The 17,823-nt window shown below is 52.3% G+C and overlaps 1 protein-coding gene and 1 long non-coding RNA gene across 2 annotated transcripts in view; both read right to left on the bottom strand.

Annotated features, from left to right (window-relative positions):
• Positions 1-3,484: 3,484 nt before the first annotated feature.
• Positions 3,485-5,000, bottom strand: LOC121097419. The gene is made up of 3 exons (XR_005830952.1): positions 4,551-5,000; positions 4,188-4,316; positions 3,485-3,626 (listed from the first exon to the last, which is right to left on the bottom strand). It is a non-coding gene; the product is annotated as an uncharacterized LOC121097419 (long non-coding RNA).
• A 5,618-nt stretch (positions 5,001-10,618) lies between these two features.
• The window catches only part of SLC16A2 (solute carrier family 16 member 2), a 36,060-nt gene continuing 28,855 nt past the window's right edge, over positions 10,619-17,823 (bottom strand). The window contains exons 3-6 of the mRNA XM_040614409.1: positions 15,295-15,757; positions 14,698-14,841; positions 13,945-14,173; positions 10,619-12,643 (exon numbers count right to left, since the gene is read on the bottom strand). Coding sequence (XP_040470343.1) covers positions 12,423-12,643; positions 13,945-14,173; positions 14,698-14,841; positions 15,295-15,757 — 1,057 coding nt within the window. The 3' untranslated portion in view covers positions 10,619-12,422. The remainder of the gene's footprint in view (positions 12,644-13,944; positions 14,174-14,697; positions 14,842-15,294; positions 15,758-17,823) is intronic.

Below are 17,823 nucleotides of genomic sequence, written 5' to 3'. Positions count from 1 at the left end.
TGCCACGGTGGGCGGTGGGTAGCAGGATCGCAGGATCACAGCTGGGCCGATGCTTGGCAGCACCGCGAGTGATGCTCTTGTTCTGCGCGGAGGAAAGTCGTGGCTTCTCCAAGCGTGCATCAGGTCGGGATTCTACTCCAGCCTCACTCCGTGGGGAGAGCTCTTGGATAAAGGTGGAGTCTTTTCCCCATTCCCTCAAGCTCCGTGGTCTGTCTTGCGCTGCAGGTGTACAGTTCAATCTGAAATGGAGTCTTTAACACAAATGTTAACTTTTATTTCAGTGACTTCATTCATGAAGTGGTTCCCACACTTTCTGTGTCAGGAGCTCTTTGCTGGGTCGCCGACTCCAGCCCCACATCTCCCCATAGAAAGTCCTTCGGTTGGGGTAGCCCTGTATTTGTTCCTTAAAAACTGCCCATCAACCCCCAAATTGCTTAAAGAGTCCAAACCAACCTTGAGGCATGTTCATGTCTGACTTCATCCCTATGTTTGTTTTCTTTTAATATATTTGAGGTCTTTGTTCTGGCCTGTAAAACTTTATATAACCTTTTTCCTCCCTCTCGGTGCTTAAACCCTGTAACCTTTTACATTGCCCTGCACCTCCCTTTGGAGTCTATTTCCATGGCAGATCCAGACCTTCACAGCAGAATGTGTTTGGCTGCTTTGCTGGTCCTGCTGCTGGGCGGGAGGAGAAAAGTTGCATTTGGCAAACCTGTCCATCCCAGAGCGATGGGGGTTGATGATCTTAAAGGTCTTTTCCAACCTAAATTATTCTATGGTTGTATGGGTGCAGCCATAACCATGCATCTGGGGGCTTCTCACCTCCGAGAGGGCTCTTCTGGCCGCTCCTCAGTGGGATCGAGTGGTTGGAAAGATGCAGGGAGAAGAGCAAAGGCTCTCTGCTGCTCGCTCGCCCTTCCCAGCTGTTTCAAGTGTGATTGAACCTGTTTCAGGGCTTTTAATATAATGAATCTGAACTCAGCTCTGTTGTGGCTCCCTAAACCGTTACAATAAAGTTACATAGGGAAAACTAAAGCCATTTTTTAGTCTTAAACTGGAGGGGCATTGTCTCTGACGTTAATGAGATGCTGATGCTGCATGCTCCAACTGTTCCCCTGAATAAATCCCCTGTTAAGCCAAGCATGTGAAAATCCAGGCGTCAAGTCCCCTCAGCAATGATTACTTCAGAAAATAGGAGTCATCCCATATTTGCGGAGGGTTTCTTGAGTTTTGGCACCCTACGCCAGCAGGGTCTCGGATTTTCATGGAAAAAGCTTACAAGGCAGCATCCCTGTGCCAGTGCAGTGGGAGCGGGATGGGGGCTGCGGTGGGTTCCCGGTGGCTCCGGCAGAGCGATGCCTCGTGCAGTGCCAGGAGCAGAGCCAGCCAGGCTCCTGGGTACTAGCAGCAATGATTTTTTTTTTTTTTTTTTTTTGTACTGCTTTGATTTCTCGGAATGGACTTGCAGAATGTGATTTCTCCAGGCTGAAAGTTTGAGGCCGGTGCTGCTTTGCTCTGGAGCGGTGGCTCTGCTCGCTGGGCTGGGTCCCGTATGAAATGCCACGAAGCACAAAGTGCCTGGCTTGGTTTCTTGGCTTTAATACCCGCTCTAGTCTTTCCTTCCACAGCACTGAAACGGCCCTGACGACACCGCCCCAGACCGAAACCCCACGTTTTGCCCTGCATCTGCAAAGCCAGACCTTGCCCGCGGGCTGGCTGGTGGTTTTGCTGCTGCCGGAGGGCGTGATGGGTGTGAAAGCTCTTGAAACGAAGCTATTTCAGGAGCCCACAGGGTTCATCTCCTGACCCCAGAGCAGGGATCTCTGCCAAGGTATGAAGGCAGGTGGGACTGCTGCGTGCCTGCCCTGAGCATCACTCGCTGCCAGCCAAGGCCGGGGGGGGGGGGGGGGGGGGGGGGGGGGGGGCAGCGCCAGGCAGGTGAAAGGCAGGAAAATGTGCAGTGGAAGTAGTTTAATCTCTGTAGGTGCTGCTGACTTCTAAATAAACTAAATAAATCCTAAATAAAGTGGAGAATGACTCGGGCTTTGCTACTGGCACCTTTGGGGTGGTCTTGTTTTAATTTGTAAAGATAAATCTAAATAAACTGAAATCCTTGTGTGGAGGGGGGGACGCTGCGAACTGTCGGCTGGCATCTGGGCAGTGCTGCTGGTGCTGCTGGTGCTGCTGGGCCAATCTGCCCCGTGTGTGCGGGGTGGCCAGGAGGGAAAGACAAGTGCTGGGAAATGATGGAAAGGGATGAAGGACAGAGGAAGGAAAGGAAAAGAGGTGGATTAAACTGAAGGAAAACTAAGGAAGGGTAAAAAAAGAGAAGGCTTTTGAACTGTGCTTGTCTCAGTGGGACTGGTAAAAACATCAGCACAGGTGGAAGAAGAATACTGGTAGGAGCAAAAGCACAGGACCCTGGGGGTCTGGTTGTGAGGATGCAGAGCGGGTCCAGGAGAGCCCTGGGGACCACGGTCCAGGGCCCTGGGGGGTGAGCGGGTGGCTGACAGGTGCTGATGGAGGCGATGCTGTGTTGGCCACGTATGCCGGGGCTGAACAATTCTCCAGATGAGATGACAACAGATTTATAACCATAAAATCCCAATCCTGGGCGGAAGAGGTGCAAGGCAGAACAATAGCTGGAGCCTGCGAGGGCGGCGGGGGACACAGGCGCAGGGCCCCGCTCGTACCCCACCCCGCAGCCCTGGGAGGAGCTGTTTACACAACCCTGCCGAAAAAGCCCACGAACACTGCTTGTGTTTCCAGTGTGGGATCGACTGGGGCTGCAGGTGATTGGGAGAGACTTGTTTAGCGCAGCTCTTGTGCCAAAAAAAAAAAAAAAAAAAAAAAAGCATAAAAAAAGCATACCCCCAAGCCTCGGCCAGGGTAAAGCATGCACGAGCAAGCGGGTCCAAAAGCAATTAGCGCTTCTTGCAGCCCAACGGGTTTCTCAGTTCCCGCACCGTCGGGTGGGCTCGGGCTGCCTCCCACCGCAGGGATGCTGCATGGTCAGTGTCGGTGGCACCACAGGGAACCTGGGCTCTCCCCTCCCTCCCAGCCACACAGCTCTACTGCTCTCTTTTCCCCCTCTCCCCTGTGCTGTATTTCCCTTAGATCGAAGCATCTGTATCATTTCCTCCCTTGCTTTGCCCTGCTGCCAGTATTAAAGCAGTTTCCCATATTGCAATAAAAAAAGCCCCCACAATCCAGCCTGAAGGAAAGGAGCACATCCTGAGCTCACCCCAGCGCTCAGCCCCCCACTGCACCCTGCGTGGGCTCCTTCCCCCTTGGGTGACACATGCCAGCCCCCACACCCCACGCTCAGGGCACAGGGTCCCACGACGCCCCAGCCCGGTGCCCCCTGCAGCTGCCTGAGCCACAGCCCCCCCAGCAGCCCTGCCAAGCCTGGGTGCAGCTGAACAGCCCTGGGAAGGGATCTTTTCCCAATTATTGCTTTAATTAATGGCGGCAAAGCAATGGCTCTAGGAAAACTTTGCATTTGGAGATGGTGAAGAAAAAAAGCTGCCACTCATCCGTGCGTCCTTCAAGTCCTTCAAAGGCAATTGCAGATGGGGTTTGTTGACTGGTTGGTGTTTTTTTTAAAGGATTATAGTGCTTAAGTCCTGCAAAAAGAAAACAGATGGAGAAGAAGACAATGAAAAAAACAAGCCCAGCCCAGAGCCGTGGGGAGAGGAGCGGCAGAGCGGCTGGGCACAGCACGCACCCGTGGCCTCCAAGTGCCCAGTAACCCTTGCAGGCGGTCAGCCTCACCCAACGCACACATATGTATGTGTGTGTAGATGTATAAATTAAAAAAATTACTAAATTCAACTATAGATATCATATATGCCATTCACATATACATATCTAAAACCATATTCAATTTATAACTTTCAAACTAATACAAAACGTTGACAAGTGGTTCATATTTAATATATAAAGCATGCATTTTGCATTTTGTAAGTGCAAATGTAAACATATATAATCAGCTTGTTTTAATCCATAGTAGTTCAATTTTAATGTATGACTATATATAGAAATACTTAACTATTGTGTTACAGTAATGAAAACCTCATTATTTTTTGTTGTTGTTGTTGGGTTTGGTCTTTTCTAGTTTACAGCCTTTCTATTCAAAAAACTCAGGGTTTTTCTCTGATCCAAAATCCTTTTTTTTTTTCCCTCACTTTTTCAGCTTTCCGTGTATTCGGGCTGGATCCAGCAGCCTGGCAGAGGGCGGCTGCTGCTCCGTGCCCCAGGCTCAGCCAGCAGCAGGGCTGAGCGGGGATTCCCAGCGGGCATATGCACAAACACACCTATGGAGAGAGATATAGATGTACGAATTTATTTATGTGGAGATGGGCCACAGTAAGCTGATGCTCCTGGGGGTGCTGGGAGCAGCCAGGCAGGGGCTTCCCCCCCACTGCCTCTCGGGTGCCCCCGTGGGCGTGCAGCCCCCTTTTATCACGCCCTCCCAAGTCCCCTCCCAAGTTTGCAGCCATCCCAAGAAGATTGTTGTAATACCAGGCGAGCATTGCTTTTTCTGTTACCTGTAAATGAAGGGCTGTGCAGCCCCAGGTGTCTGCGTGGTGCTTTCTGCTCTCGGCATGGGGCTGCAGCGTTGCCGCTCCTGCTCTGTCCCTGCACGCACCGCACGAAGTCCTCCAGAGGAAACCCTTGCTGTAGCCTCATTCCCTTTGAATCTCTATTTACCATCTCTTATCTCCTGGTGGGTTTTTGTTGGTTTTTTTATTATTTTTTTTTAAATACTATTTGTAGTAAATATCCTCAACTTGAAAAAGGGTTGAGATGCACATTAGAGAAAAAAAAAAGCCCGAGCTATATAAAACTAATGCATATGTCAGCTTTCATCTAATGTCAATTAAAGCACGGAGCATAAACAAATCATTAATATAAAGTCCTTGGTAAAAGCCTTGTTTTCAGTGTCTCACAGCCGCCATAACCTCACTTACGAGTAATCATCCCTGGTCTCTCCCGCCCTCAACCCCCCCATAACTGCTCTTATTGACAAAAAGAGATTAGCTCTCCCGTGACCAGCACTAATACCCGGAAGGCCTCACCGTGCCCCCAAACTGCTGCCAAAAGGAAGAAATAATACTAACAATAATAAGTTTACAAAACCCACCCAGCCCTGGTGCTGTCCCTGTGTGAGAGCGCCTGTGGGGCAGAGACGCCGGTGAGCCGCAGCCCCCCGAAGATGCCGGCTGATAAAAGCCAGCCCCAAAGCTGTGCCCAGGGGAGCGGAGGGGAAACCTGTCCAGGTCTCTGGGGGCTCACCCCGACCGCTGACACCACTTTGGTCACCAGCATGCTCTCAGGGGTTTCTTTCTTTATTATTTTCAGTTTTCAATGCCTTGAGTGGGACAAGGACCACCCTCTACCTCCTCTCACCCTTCTGCATGGCATCAGAAAGCTCTTCCCCCCAGTCAGGCACCAGGACCTCGGCAAAGTCTTTCCTCAAGGTATATGAAAGACTTGATAAAAATAATTCCCACGTTAAACTGCCACTTCTCTGGCCCCTTTTCCTTCGACACCCTGGGCAGGCACCCAGCAGAGGGTTGGCAGCAGCCGGGAAGCTGCCGGGGGGCCAGTGCCCACAACCCGCCACGGGGAGAGGAAACCTGGTGAGACACAGCACCGACCTCTTTTCTTTTTAAACTGGTTTTATTCTACACAATTTTTTTAAACAACATTCATAAAACATTAATTACAAAAATGTGCTAATATGGGGTAGGTTTTTGTTTTTGTATACCAACAATCAGAAATTCACATTTTGAAAGGATAGTCATACTTTTAAGACACACATTCAAATACTTTACTCCCAGATACAAAATTTTAAGGGAATATAAATCGCTTACAAGGAGCAGATGTCAAAAAAAAAAAAAAAAAGGAATAATTTTAGACTTCAGGGTCTGACTTTTGCATCGAATTGAGTGGCTGCTGGCTCTGCTGGTCTGCCCAGGGCGCCCAGCAGCCCCGGGCACCTCACAGGACCCAGTGCGGAGCCATGCACGGCTCCTGCTGAGTCAGAGCTGGGAGCACAGGGAAAAAACCAAAAATGGGGTTGCAAAGCTACTGATGGTGCTTGCAGCCTTCTGCTGAGTCTTTCTAGTAGGTACAGACACCACGAGGGTGAGCATCACCAGCACATCGGCAGGGCAAAGCAATGCGTCCTGCCCTGGAAACCCGTGGGCAGGATTTTTTCCATCGGTGCTGGAGCTGATGCTGCCCGGGACAGCCCCGGACAGCAGCAGGGCTGGGGAAAGGCACGGCATCGGGATCCACTGACCGGCATCGGGATCCACTGACCGGCATCGGGATCCACTGACTGGGGGGTGATGGCAGCAGGCTTGGAGGTCTTGCTTTAAAAAAAGCCGTCTCCTGGGTTACCCGAAACGGCCAGCATTCAAGCCTTCACCTCGGTGCTCTTATGTGGAATCAGCTCCAAAATCCACCCATCCGAAAGCAAATATTTGGCTTCGTCCTGCTGGATTTCAGGGCAGGGGAGGGAGCGCGGGGTAATTTCCTAATTGCCCTCAGCCTCCCCAGAAAAGTCCTGTCTCTGGCTTGAACAGGTTCAAATGGCTGAAATGGGATATGCTGGGAAAGTTCAGGCCTCGAGAAGTCGTGTTCTTTCCCAAAATGATTTGAATGGATGCACAGGGCAGCCAAAAACCCAAGTGCATTCAGGCAATCTGGCCATCACCAGCTAGAAGCAGAGCATCAACGCTACACAAAAACCTGCTCCAGTAAACAACTTGTATTACACGCCACAATTAAAAATGTACAAAAAAGAAGAAAAAAAAAAGCTTCATTCCTTAGTAAAATAGACACTAAGTCTTGCCTCTAATGCTACAGTTAAGAGCTACACTTGCCTTGCCAGTTGGAGGTGGACGCAGGGTGAGTGTTGGGAAGTATGTTACAAAAAAAAGGAGAAACTTTAGAGGTACAAAACCTCCTTCCAAAGCCATGTTTTGCAGAAAATGGGAGGGACTGTGTCTTTCCTCTCCTGCCTTGCCCCTGCCGGGAGCGGGGACCCCAGCCCCGCTCCTGCGGTCGGTGGTGCTGGTGTTCTGCCACCACGGTGGCAGGGCTGTGGTGGGAGAGGAGATGCAGGGCCGCTTGCAGCGTCCGTCCTTGGTGGGAGCACTAAGGGCATTGCAACATCTGCAAAAATAAAACAGCAAAACACCCACAAAAGGGGTTGTGCAGGATAAGCCCGCCAAAGCCCAGCAATAACCTCGCTGTTACCAGGACTAAAGTCTGCAGAGCTGCTGTGCCAAGCTGATACAGCGCCCGAAGCGATGCTCGCCCCTCGGCCATGGGGAAGGTCACCCCTGCAGCCACCCCCAGGGCTCAGCTGCAAAGCCCACTCAGAGCTGTGCAGGGATGGCAGCTCCATCCATCCCCACGGCTGCTTTCCTTCCAAGGGCTCTCGAAAAGAAAGGGAACAGCTTTATTCCGTTGCTTGCTGGTGGAGCCCCTCTACAGCGCCAGCTCCATTCCCACCCGGCATTACACAGAGAACATTGGAGGAGTATTTCAGGAGCACTGGTCAGTCACATCCTTCTCCCCACAAGTTACAAGGGCAGCTGAGATTTAAGCAAAAGCACCCAAAAGAGCTGCCCGAGTGCAGGTTTTTGCGGCAGAAAGGCAGCAGCTCCAGCAGCGGGAGGGGGCTGCCCCACTTGCCTTGGCAAAGGAGCTGGGGCTTTCAAAGTCATTCCAGTTGTCTGCTTCCAGCTGGATAAGGAGAAGCAAACTGCCAGCACGAAAATTATTGAAGCTAAAATAACCAAGGTAACCCCCAAAACAAAACTGTTGGGGACAGAGGCATGTGAAAGCTGGTAACAGTTTGCAGTGAAGGACGGAGGGACGGCAAGGGTCTCAGTTCGGTCTGTCCCCCTCTGCATCCAGAGGATTTGGGCCAAGTTCACTTTTATTCAGGTTGTTACTCTGAGGATGGCATGGCCACCTATAGATGCAGATGTCAGCCAGGGTTAAGATCCACCTTAAGCCTCCTGAGATGCTGAACCAGAATGATCTAAGCAAGCATAGATGTGATCCTCAGCACCAAATCAGACTGCCCAGAGCAAATCACTCTTAGCACCAACGTACCAACGCCAAAAGAGACCCTCTATTGCCGTGTAAAATGTCCCTGTGGCACTGTCACGCATGGGAGAGCAGGAATGTCCTTGCCCAGCTGCAGGCCACCTCCCTGTCCCGGCTCCTCTGGCCCAGGCAGCTCAGCCTGGAGGGTTACAGAGCTCCTCGATTGCCAGCGCAGCCAAACTGGCAGCCCCAGACTACCACCGTGGTGGGAGGCAGAGCCAAAATGTCTTGAAACTGGGGGTCCCCAAATCCCACGGTACCGCACCACACCTGCAGAAGCCCTCAAGCTTTGATGGCAATTAGGTTGTGGCCTTCCCACAGCTCCCACAGCGGGGAAATGTTGGGAAACGTTCCACGAGTGCCCGGAATTTGTTGAATTTAAGCTATGCGACTTCGAAGCGTGCACTGCCCTGGCTGCAGGACCTCAGGGCAGGGCACGCTGCAATGAAGCAGCTCCCGCAGATTGTTCCAGCTTGGTTTCACAACTCACAAAAGCTCTAAGCCATGAATCATGGCACCTCCCGGGCAGCTCCCGCAGCTGCTGCTCTGCTAGCCTTCCTGTCACTGGGACAACTGCCCCCCAGCTCGGCTGGGCTGTCCCGCTCCATCCCACAGCCAGAGCGAGAGGAGTTAAACCCAGCGCCTCACTCTGCAGCAGGGGAAAAAAAAAAAAAAGAAAAAAGAAAAAGAAAAAGAAAAAAGAAGAAAAGACAACAACTTGGTTTTGGACACCCTCAAGCTAAAGATCTAGAGAGGCAGCCCCAGCCAAGCCCCAAGCAGGGCGCTGCTGGGACACGTCCCATGCTTGCTGTACACTTACATAAGGCTACGCGCACGCCTGCAGCTCTCCAAACACCCCGGGCATGGGGCAAAGCTGGGCCCTCCCCAACCTCTTCCACCCCCTTCCCACCCGAGGGACTCGACCCACTCCAGTGCCCTCGCTGGCTCCCAAAACTGGCCAAGCCTGGAGTGTCAGGCTCCACCTTCTCCTGCCGGAGCAAGGGAGCGGGGCAGGAATCACAGCCCAGCACTTGCAGCAGAGGCAGAATTTTGGGGTTTTTAATTAGAAATCTGAGTAAAAGGTAGTTTTTGCCATTAACGCTGCCCCCTGCTCAGCCCTTGCCTGCCCAGAGGAGGACATGGATGTGCTGGGCCAGGAGGAGCGAGCCCTGATGGGAAGAAGCAGGAGGGGCTTGGGGATGAAGCTTTTTTTCACAACAGGTAGGGACCTATGTGGTGTCATAGCACCAGACTACAACAGGCTAAAAGCATGTTTTGGAGACCAGTGCAAGTTCTCCCTGTTTATAGATCACCACAATCCCACCTCCCACATGCCATGCCACGAGTCTGCAAAAATTCTTGCAAGCTGCCTGATACTCAAGGGACAAACCACACGCAGAGCAGCAGCATTTAGCTGACAAACAACCCCCAAAATACTCCTCTTCATGTTGACAGACTGCTCCAACCTTTGCCCTTCCTGTTCCCATCTGTGTTTGCAGATGAGGTGAACCTTTCATTGCTGTTGCTCAAACATGCCTTCCCCCCAGCAGGATCTGCCCTCGTCTTGACCAAGGGCAGGATCTCAACCAGACAAAAGATGCTGAGAGTGGGTTGGGGAGGCTGGTACCAGACATTGGATCAGGATAGGATGAAGGATGGATTCCTTCAACCAAACTCGGGTGGCCCTGAATGCACCTCGTCACTCGAAATCTCCTAGACAGTTGATAATAAAAGCTGAGGGCAAAGACCAAAACTCAGGGGGGACAGATGTGGGTACCACCATCCCCCCTGGGAAGAGCACTGGCTCCTGGCTGGCACAGAGCTGGGCTGATGCCACTGCAGCATTAAATATCCATTGCACTGGATGCAGGCTCCTCCCAGGGCAAAGACCTCTGCAGGCAGGTGCAGCATTTAAGGCAAGTGGAAATCTGTAGAAATTTGGGATTAGAACCAAAAATTGCCTAATGAGCCAGAGAGGTTTTACCGCAACGAAGTCTTGTGCAAAGCTGGGTGCAGTCATCAGAGGGCTCTGCCATGCAGCCACTCGCTCAGGCCAGACATGGATTTGAGGCAGCTCTGCTGGTCCTCTTGCTGCTCTGAAGAAGCTACTTCTTGAATTTAAATCCCTCATAATCTCTCCTTCAGGGGATTTAAGGTCAAAAACATGATTTAAAGAACCCCCGATGTAATAAAAGCCCCAAAACTCACAAAAGAAGTTACGAAGCAATACATTTCTTCCCTTCAGCTGTCAGATGACTTTGAAGATGCCTCACTGCCAACGCTCCCACCTGAAAAGCGTCACTTTAATGCCCTGCCCTAGGCTAAGCCTGGCAGATCCCACCGCAGCCGGAGCCAGGGCTCTGTGGTTCGGCTCCCCACAATGTATGGGTGTATGCATGCCCTAAACCCAGCCCCGGGGCAGCAGAGCCGTAGCAGATGATGCAATACGGCCAACGAAGGGTAATAACAGTCACAGGAAAGTGTATCGAAGAAAGAGGCAACGGGACATCTCATTTTATAGTCATAAACAGACACGTCACAACACACCAGTTAAACTTCTGGCTCATACGGGGACAGAAGGGCCACAAGACCACAAGACCTTACAATGCATTAGCCAACACAGATTACAAACAGGGCCAGAGGGGCATGCAGGATCCTGAGCCTATTTACAACGGTCCCGCTGCTGCCCGCGGGAGGGGGCCGCCACTGAAACCAAGTTTCCACAGCAAAGATTTGTCTCGGTGTTACAAACCCCCACACTCGCCCGGGGACCAAGGGATGATTCCCATGGCACACGTCCCTCTTTAGGCTACTCATTTTTTAATGGTAGGTGAATTAAAAATGAAAACCCAATGAAAGATGGTTTTGCAGCCAGGATGAATGTGAGCTTTGTTTCTTGCTCTATCCTGGGTTGTTACTCCCAGGAAAAGGTACCCCGGTCCCAGCCGGCACCTCGTTCGGGGACCCACTGGGGCAGGAGGACTTCCCTTGCTCTGTGCCATGCTCATTAGCGATGCCACGCTCATTAGCCTGGAGATGATTAATTTCTACACAAGGCTGAGCTCTGCCTTCACTGTGTGGTGGGTACCCACGGGCTGGGTGATTTTCTTGAGCTCTTTCCCCCCAGGGATGGCACTGACCCTGCACAGCAACGCACAAGCTACAAGTTAAACACTGCCGGGGCTTTTAAACCTTCTGGAAACGCTGGGCTTCCCCCGCCAATACTGACTCGTGGTTATTGCTGCATAATACGCAACTGGCCCCGCAAAAGAGCGGTGGCACCCTGTGCCCTCAGCCAGCTGCATCCCTGCACCTGCGGGTGCCCCTACGCCCAGCAGCGAAGCCGCTGCCCAGCGTGGAGCGAACGATGCCACGTGGGGCTCTGTCCCAGTGCTGTGTGCCCTGATGCCTCCCAAACGCCTGACTCGTCGGCTTGGCCACGGTTTTCACCTTGCAGAGCCAGCCGCCGTGGGCTGCACTGGGAGCTGCCCCTCTCCTTTGTACCTCAGGAGCCCAATTGCTAGTTGCTGGATGAAAAAACAGAGGCAGCAAGTGGCCAAGGGACCTGCTGGTCTTGTCCAGGCATTTTTAAGGCATGTTTTGCAGAAGGATGCTCCCACGTGGCTCCGTCTGATGAGGGTGGCAGCCCCCGAGCTGGATGAGCTCCCCATCGTCCCAGCTGCAGCTCCCTGGGTGTGTGGGAGAGCAGCAGAAAAAGAGGAGAGAAGATTAAAGCGGGACTCGCCGACCATTTATTTGGTTTGTGCATCAGACTAAAGCAGTGTTTCCTCCTTCAGAGCTGCTGGCTCCCAAACAGCCTCTGGTGCTGGACGGGAAGGTGGCTGCCTGGCTTGGACGTGACACCGGAGGAGAAGGACCGACAGCTGCAAGGTCCAACAAGCTCCACCTGCTTCAGAAAGGCATTAATTAGCTGTAAACCTCTGTCATGATGTATAGAAAACTGGGGAGAGGAGCAGGAGATCGATCAAGTTTGAATCCTGGTGAGAGTTCTCCTTAGAAAAATGGGTTAGAGGAAAAAAAAAGGTGGCTTTGAAATCAGAACTGTCCTGAAAAAGAGCGTTTCTGCTAGTTAAAAGCCTTTAACTAGAAGAACTTTTTGTTGTTTGTTTTTTTCCTTTACAAACATAGTGCATCTGCGATCATTGAGAATCACGGTCCATCTAGAAAAGGGCCTGTGCTTGGGCTATGGAGAGGCTGCTGGTGGCGACAGTGTGGCGAGTGGCGTCACATGTGTGCTTCGGAGGCGTCACACGTGTGCTTGGGAGGCGTCACATGTGTGCCTCGGAGGCAGGGCAGCCGGGCAGCAGCTCCCCGTTCACCACTGCCTCCGAGACCAGCATCTTGTCTTTGCCAGAATCCAGGCGCTGCTTCTTCAGCATCCTCTGATGGACCAGCGGGACAACGGAGAGCACCAAGCCACCGATGATGGGGGGGACTCCGGCAAAATAAAAGGCCGCGTCGTAATTCCCAAAATAATCATTGAGGTATCCTGAAAGAGAACAACAGTGGTTATAGACATGTCAGTCTGACTTGTCTGCTGCCTTAAGTGAGAGCTGCAACTTGCTTCAACCACCAGAATTGCGGAGATCTGGGTTTTTAAAACGATCTTTTTTTTCCATGGCATTCTTTGGAGTTTTAATGCCCTGGATTGAAGGATGTGAACAGCCAACATGGTGTAGTGAAGAAGCTGTGAAGGAAAGCCTCAGCCATGCTTCGTGTTTAACCAGAGCAGGACACAACCAGACCCAGCTCAAACAACCCCACATGCAGGCTGAGACAGTGTTAAACAACCAGACATTTTGGGTGGCTTTTCTTAGCGCCTTCCCAGCCAGGAGGCAATAGGAAAAGCAGGCAGGGGCTGTTCCTCTGCAGATTGCCTCCACCTGGAAGCCCCACTTTGTTTACAGGTACGTTATCGGCATGGGGATGTTGGCTGAGAAATACATGCTGCCAGTTCCAAACTAACCGATCCCTTAAAAACCAACAAGGTTCTGCACTTGTTAGCTCGGCAAGTTCTGACACAGCCAGGCATCCCTGGAGAATAACACATCGCCATTTATTGGCACTGGAAAATCCCTCCGAGTTCTCTGCTGCGCAGATGTTTGCCTGAGGATTACGTCCAGGGAACGAGCCCCTTCAGCCAGCCCCGTGCCCAGCAAACCCTCGCAGTGAGACGTTTGCAAGCCCCACGTTCCTTCCCAAGGGCGTCAAACTGAATTTTGCTGCCAGAAGCAGAAAGATCAGAGGTGCTTATACAGCTTTAGCTTAGCAGTTGCTGAGGCAGATGTTCTGCTGCTCAAGGGCCAGCTCTGGCAAGGTGCTCGCTGTTAAGGACGCTGTGGTTATTACTACGTTTGAGCGCATACACAAGTCTTGGAGAGACAGAGGCTGGGGTGTCTCCATCCCTAACTTTGATTCAACAGTCCAGGGGCTGAACTCGCCGATTGGCAATTAGTCCCCAGATATCTAAAAGGACTTCTAGAAAACTGGTATCTGCCAATTTTTAGCTCAGCTTCAAACAGAATTCAGTTAATGTGATCTTGGGTTGCTCTCACTGTTCCCCTGCTGGTCATCTTTCATCAGCCTGAAGAAAGGCCCTGAAATGCTACAGGACGTAGTATGGACTGATGCTACCTCTGTACTTGAAACCCCCACGTGACATGATAAGCCATAAAATTCAGAACTGTATGTCTGGTCTCATGCCAAATTACCACCATGGGTGAAAGCCTCTACAAGCATCTGCTCCCTCCCAACAGCTGGCTCCAGGTCCGGCACCGCGGTGCTACCAACCTGCTATCGGCGTACCCGCGGTCATGGGCACAGCCATCAGCCCCATGAGGTACCCTATGGCCTGGGATGCCTGCATGGGCCCCACCAGCTCGAAGGCAATGGGGGCCATGATGGTGGTGAAGAAGCCATCACAAAGGCCGAGGAAGAGGCAGATGACAATGACGCCCTCAAACCCTTGGCACTGGGGGATCATCATGCACAGGATGCCCAACAGCATGAAGGATGCAACCTGGGGAGACAAAAGTGGGCATGTCAGCGGGGTGCAGGATGAGTGGGGATGTGCAGCAGGAAGTGTCTCATGAAGATGACGCTGAACAAGTCACTGACATTGCCCCCTCCTCTGGACCCAGCAATGCCATCCATCCTCTGCTCTTGTCTCAGAGAGGCCCTTCAAAATAACCTTTTAAGAAGCTTTAGGAAGGATTAGCTGCTGGATTAGCTGCTAGATTTCAGCAGTTTGTTTTTCAAAAACCACAAGAAGGTGAGAGGGTGTCCAGCAGTTTGGGAGGAGTTGGGACCACAGGGCTGGATTGCTGAACGAACACTGAGACCTCAGGTCAAGTGAGTAACGAGATCTCTGTAACCCTTCTACAATAAATTGTCTTCGCTAACAGCAGACAAGGGTGTGAGGTAATGGTCAGTAAAGGATTTGTGATCTGTGGTTGCCAGTTATTAAGCAGAGTGTGGACACTGATTTAGGGGTGCTGTCCCCTCACCCGCCAGCAGCTACGCGGTGGGTTGGACACAACATACCTGCAGGTAAATCTTCTTCAGCCCGGGAATGCAGTCACCAATGCGGCCTGAAACCAAGCGCCCCAGCCCTGACATGGCCCCGAGGCAAACCAGGAGGATCCAGTCCTTCTTGGTTTCTTGAAATCGCTTCTCCACGTATTTCACCTAGGATGGAGGGAAGGACACAAGAACGTGAATCGAGTAAGTTAATCCCTCTCATATCCCGAGAAGGCACAAGGCTTCCCACAGAGGGCTCATGGCTCTGGGGTGGTTGTGTGACCCCCACATCCGCACCATGCTGACCTACACACCGCCTCCACCCGCCCCAGACCGTGCAGCCCCCTCCTCTCCTGCTAGCGATGCCGGTCCTCAGGAGCTGCGACCGCCCTGCCCACCCTAGCACAGAAGGCAACAGTGGCATCAAAAAGCTGTCTCCTCCCACCGCTAGTCCTGTTTACAGGACGTGCCTGCAGCAGTTTCTTAGCTTCGCAGCTTTTGGTGGCTCTGTCCCTACTGCCTGCCTCCACCTCCCCACCTCCCCCGCGCTCGCACGGAGGAACCCTTCCACCCCGAGCCAAGGGACCTCCCTCCCCTTCCAGTCCCAGCCAAGGCTCTTACCAGGTTCATGTAAGGTACGAGATATCCCAGCACAGCAGTAGCAATCCCAAAGGCCCAAATCCGATAGGTCTTTCTCCGGAAAACCCTCAAGTTAAAGTACTTGCGCGTCTGGGACCAGCACTGCTGCCGCACGCTCCGGCTGCCCAGCTTGTCCTGCCCATCGTGCTGAGAGTCACAAGAAGGCGGCAGGATGGGCCGATAGGTCAGGGACAAGAATATCTGGATGAGCATTAAGGCACTGAGTACTTGGAAAGTGTGCGCCAGCCCAATGGCCTTCCCAACCATCTTCAGGAAGAAGGGGAGCGGCACAGAGATGAGGCAGCTGCCACCGGCCACGATGCCGTTGGCCAAGCCAAGGCGGCGCTTGAAGTAGTGACCAAGGATGACCAGCGAGGGCTGGAAGGCAAAGGAGCTGCCGCAGCCAAAGAGGATCCCGTACGTGAAATAACGAACTTCCAGAGACCTAGTGGGGAAAAAAAACACATTGAGGTGGTTACGTTACGCAGAGGTAAGGGAGCCTTCACCCCCATGGTCCTGCAAAACCTGGAGTCAAGAGCCAGGCCCCGCATACCACAGGTGCTACACAGACAGTCTGACCTTGAGGAGCTTATTCCCTAGCCAAAGCAAGGATTATCCTCATTTCACAGCTGGCACATTAAATCTTTGGGAAAATGAAGTCTAGCTGGGCAGTGCTTTCTGCATAGAGGAGATGCCCCCCTTGGGAAGTTGACCGAACTTGAATGGTTTCTAAATTACAGCAAGCAAGATTTTCCTAAGGTAGGCAGGGTGGGTTATTTTTAGCTAGAAATCCATTTTTTTCCCACTGAAAGGACTAACTGAAAACATTCTGCACCCAGTGTTTGAAAGCAGAAGGCACCAACCTTGCTGGTTATTAGGCACTTAGGAAGGAAACATTGCACTTCTGCCCAGGCTTCAGGCTGGTTAATTAAGTTGCTCTTCTTTAAGCTCCTCTGGGAGCTTCAATTAGACAGTTAATAGAACTCATTTGTACCTTACATTGGTGGCTGCACTCGAGGAGGGAGCAAAATGGCTGCTCTACAGAACAGGTGGAAAGTCCTGAGAGCCCTTGGAAGGAGCTGTTTCCCAACTGCCAGCCCAGTTTTCCCAATAGAAGCAGCTGAGAAAGGAGCCTAAAGTTAGGCGGTGTAAATAGCCCGTTGTGTTTCTCTCCAGATGAAGGATTTTTTTCTTCACCCCTGTGCAATACATTCAGCTGCAAAAGTCTGCCACAAAACGCTGCATGGGAGGAGAGGGCGATGGGAACGTTTGGGCAGCTCACCCAGCAAGTGATGCTGCACGAATGGGGTCCTTACTCCAACACACAGAAGGACTTGTGAAACAGTGAGTGCTGTTCACGAAGTGAACAAGGAGACGGCAGCCCAGATCTAATGGAGCAGTTTGAAGTGGAGAAAACATTTACAAGCACATCATTTCTTCCATTACGCGCTCGTCTCTCTAGCTAGCCAAGCAGAAAGCAGAACGTGCTTGCTGTACCCAGTGGCTCAAAGACAAATGACTGTCATGAAAGGCGATTTCCAGCTACTCCAGAACGAAGCCACATCAGAGCCCCTCCGCAGGAGCCAGGCAAGCAGCTGGGCTGTGCAGCCTGTCTCCAGCCGCCCACGCACCAGCCCCAGCCATCTCAGCTGGGTCACACCAGCTTTGGTAGTGCCGCTAAGCTGATGTGGTGGATAAGTGGAGACAAATGCCGCGGTTCCCATCTGCTCCCTGTTGACGCTAAGACACCCCTGCATGAGACGGGGCTCCTTTTGGCCATGCTTTTTATCCAGGATTTCCCACCCTGCTCGCTGGGAATCAGCCAAGCTGCTCTCCGGTGGGAAGGGTGGTATTGTCTCCCTCGGCTAGTGAGGTCTCGCATGGGTAACGGTGTCTCCTGGGACGAGGAGGTTTCGCTCAGTGGCTGCCTCTCGGTTACAGCTCACCATGCAAACGGCCCTGGCTCAGCCCGGCTGGCAGAGGTTGGGGGATTTCTCTCTGTGGGAGAAACCAGGCAGAAATTGCAGCGGGGAAGGAGAGGCAGGTGAAAAGGGACTCAAATCCCACTACAGAACACTTAATGGTGCAGAAGAGGAGGGTTGGGGAGGCATTGGGGGGCGTATGAAGACAGCCCTGCTGAACTGGCCATCACCTCCCACTCCTCATGCTAACATATCCCCCCTAAAACCGAGGGGAAGGTGAAGCGGGATTTCTCCCTTCTTAAGGGCGCATAAGAGCTGATTACGAGCACAGGGGACACCCGGTGCAAGACTGTGAAGAGAGGAAAAGCCGTCCCTCCACCCCATCCAGAAAACTTCAGCCTTCCCCAGAGCTCTGCTCTTCAGTGGATTTTGTTTGTTCAGTGTTTTCCATACAAAACTCCCAATGTTTTGCGAGTAGGAGGCACTGAGCGTGAGCTGGGCGCTGGGGTCCTGCTGGGCAGGCTGAGCAGCTGGAGGGGTTGGATCATCTCGGCACAGTGCTGGGACCACTGCGGCTCCGCTTGGACAA

Source organism: Falco naumanni, chromosome 14 (assembly GCF_017639655.2).
Source record: "Falco naumanni isolate bFalNau1 chromosome 14, bFalNau1.pat, whole genome shotgun sequence".
Lineage (NCBI taxonomy): Eukaryota > Metazoa > Chordata > Aves > Falconiformes > Falconidae > Falco > Falco naumanni.
The sequence above is the reverse complement of the archived record's forward strand: the minus strand, read 5'-3'. Positions and strand labels throughout refer to the sequence as shown.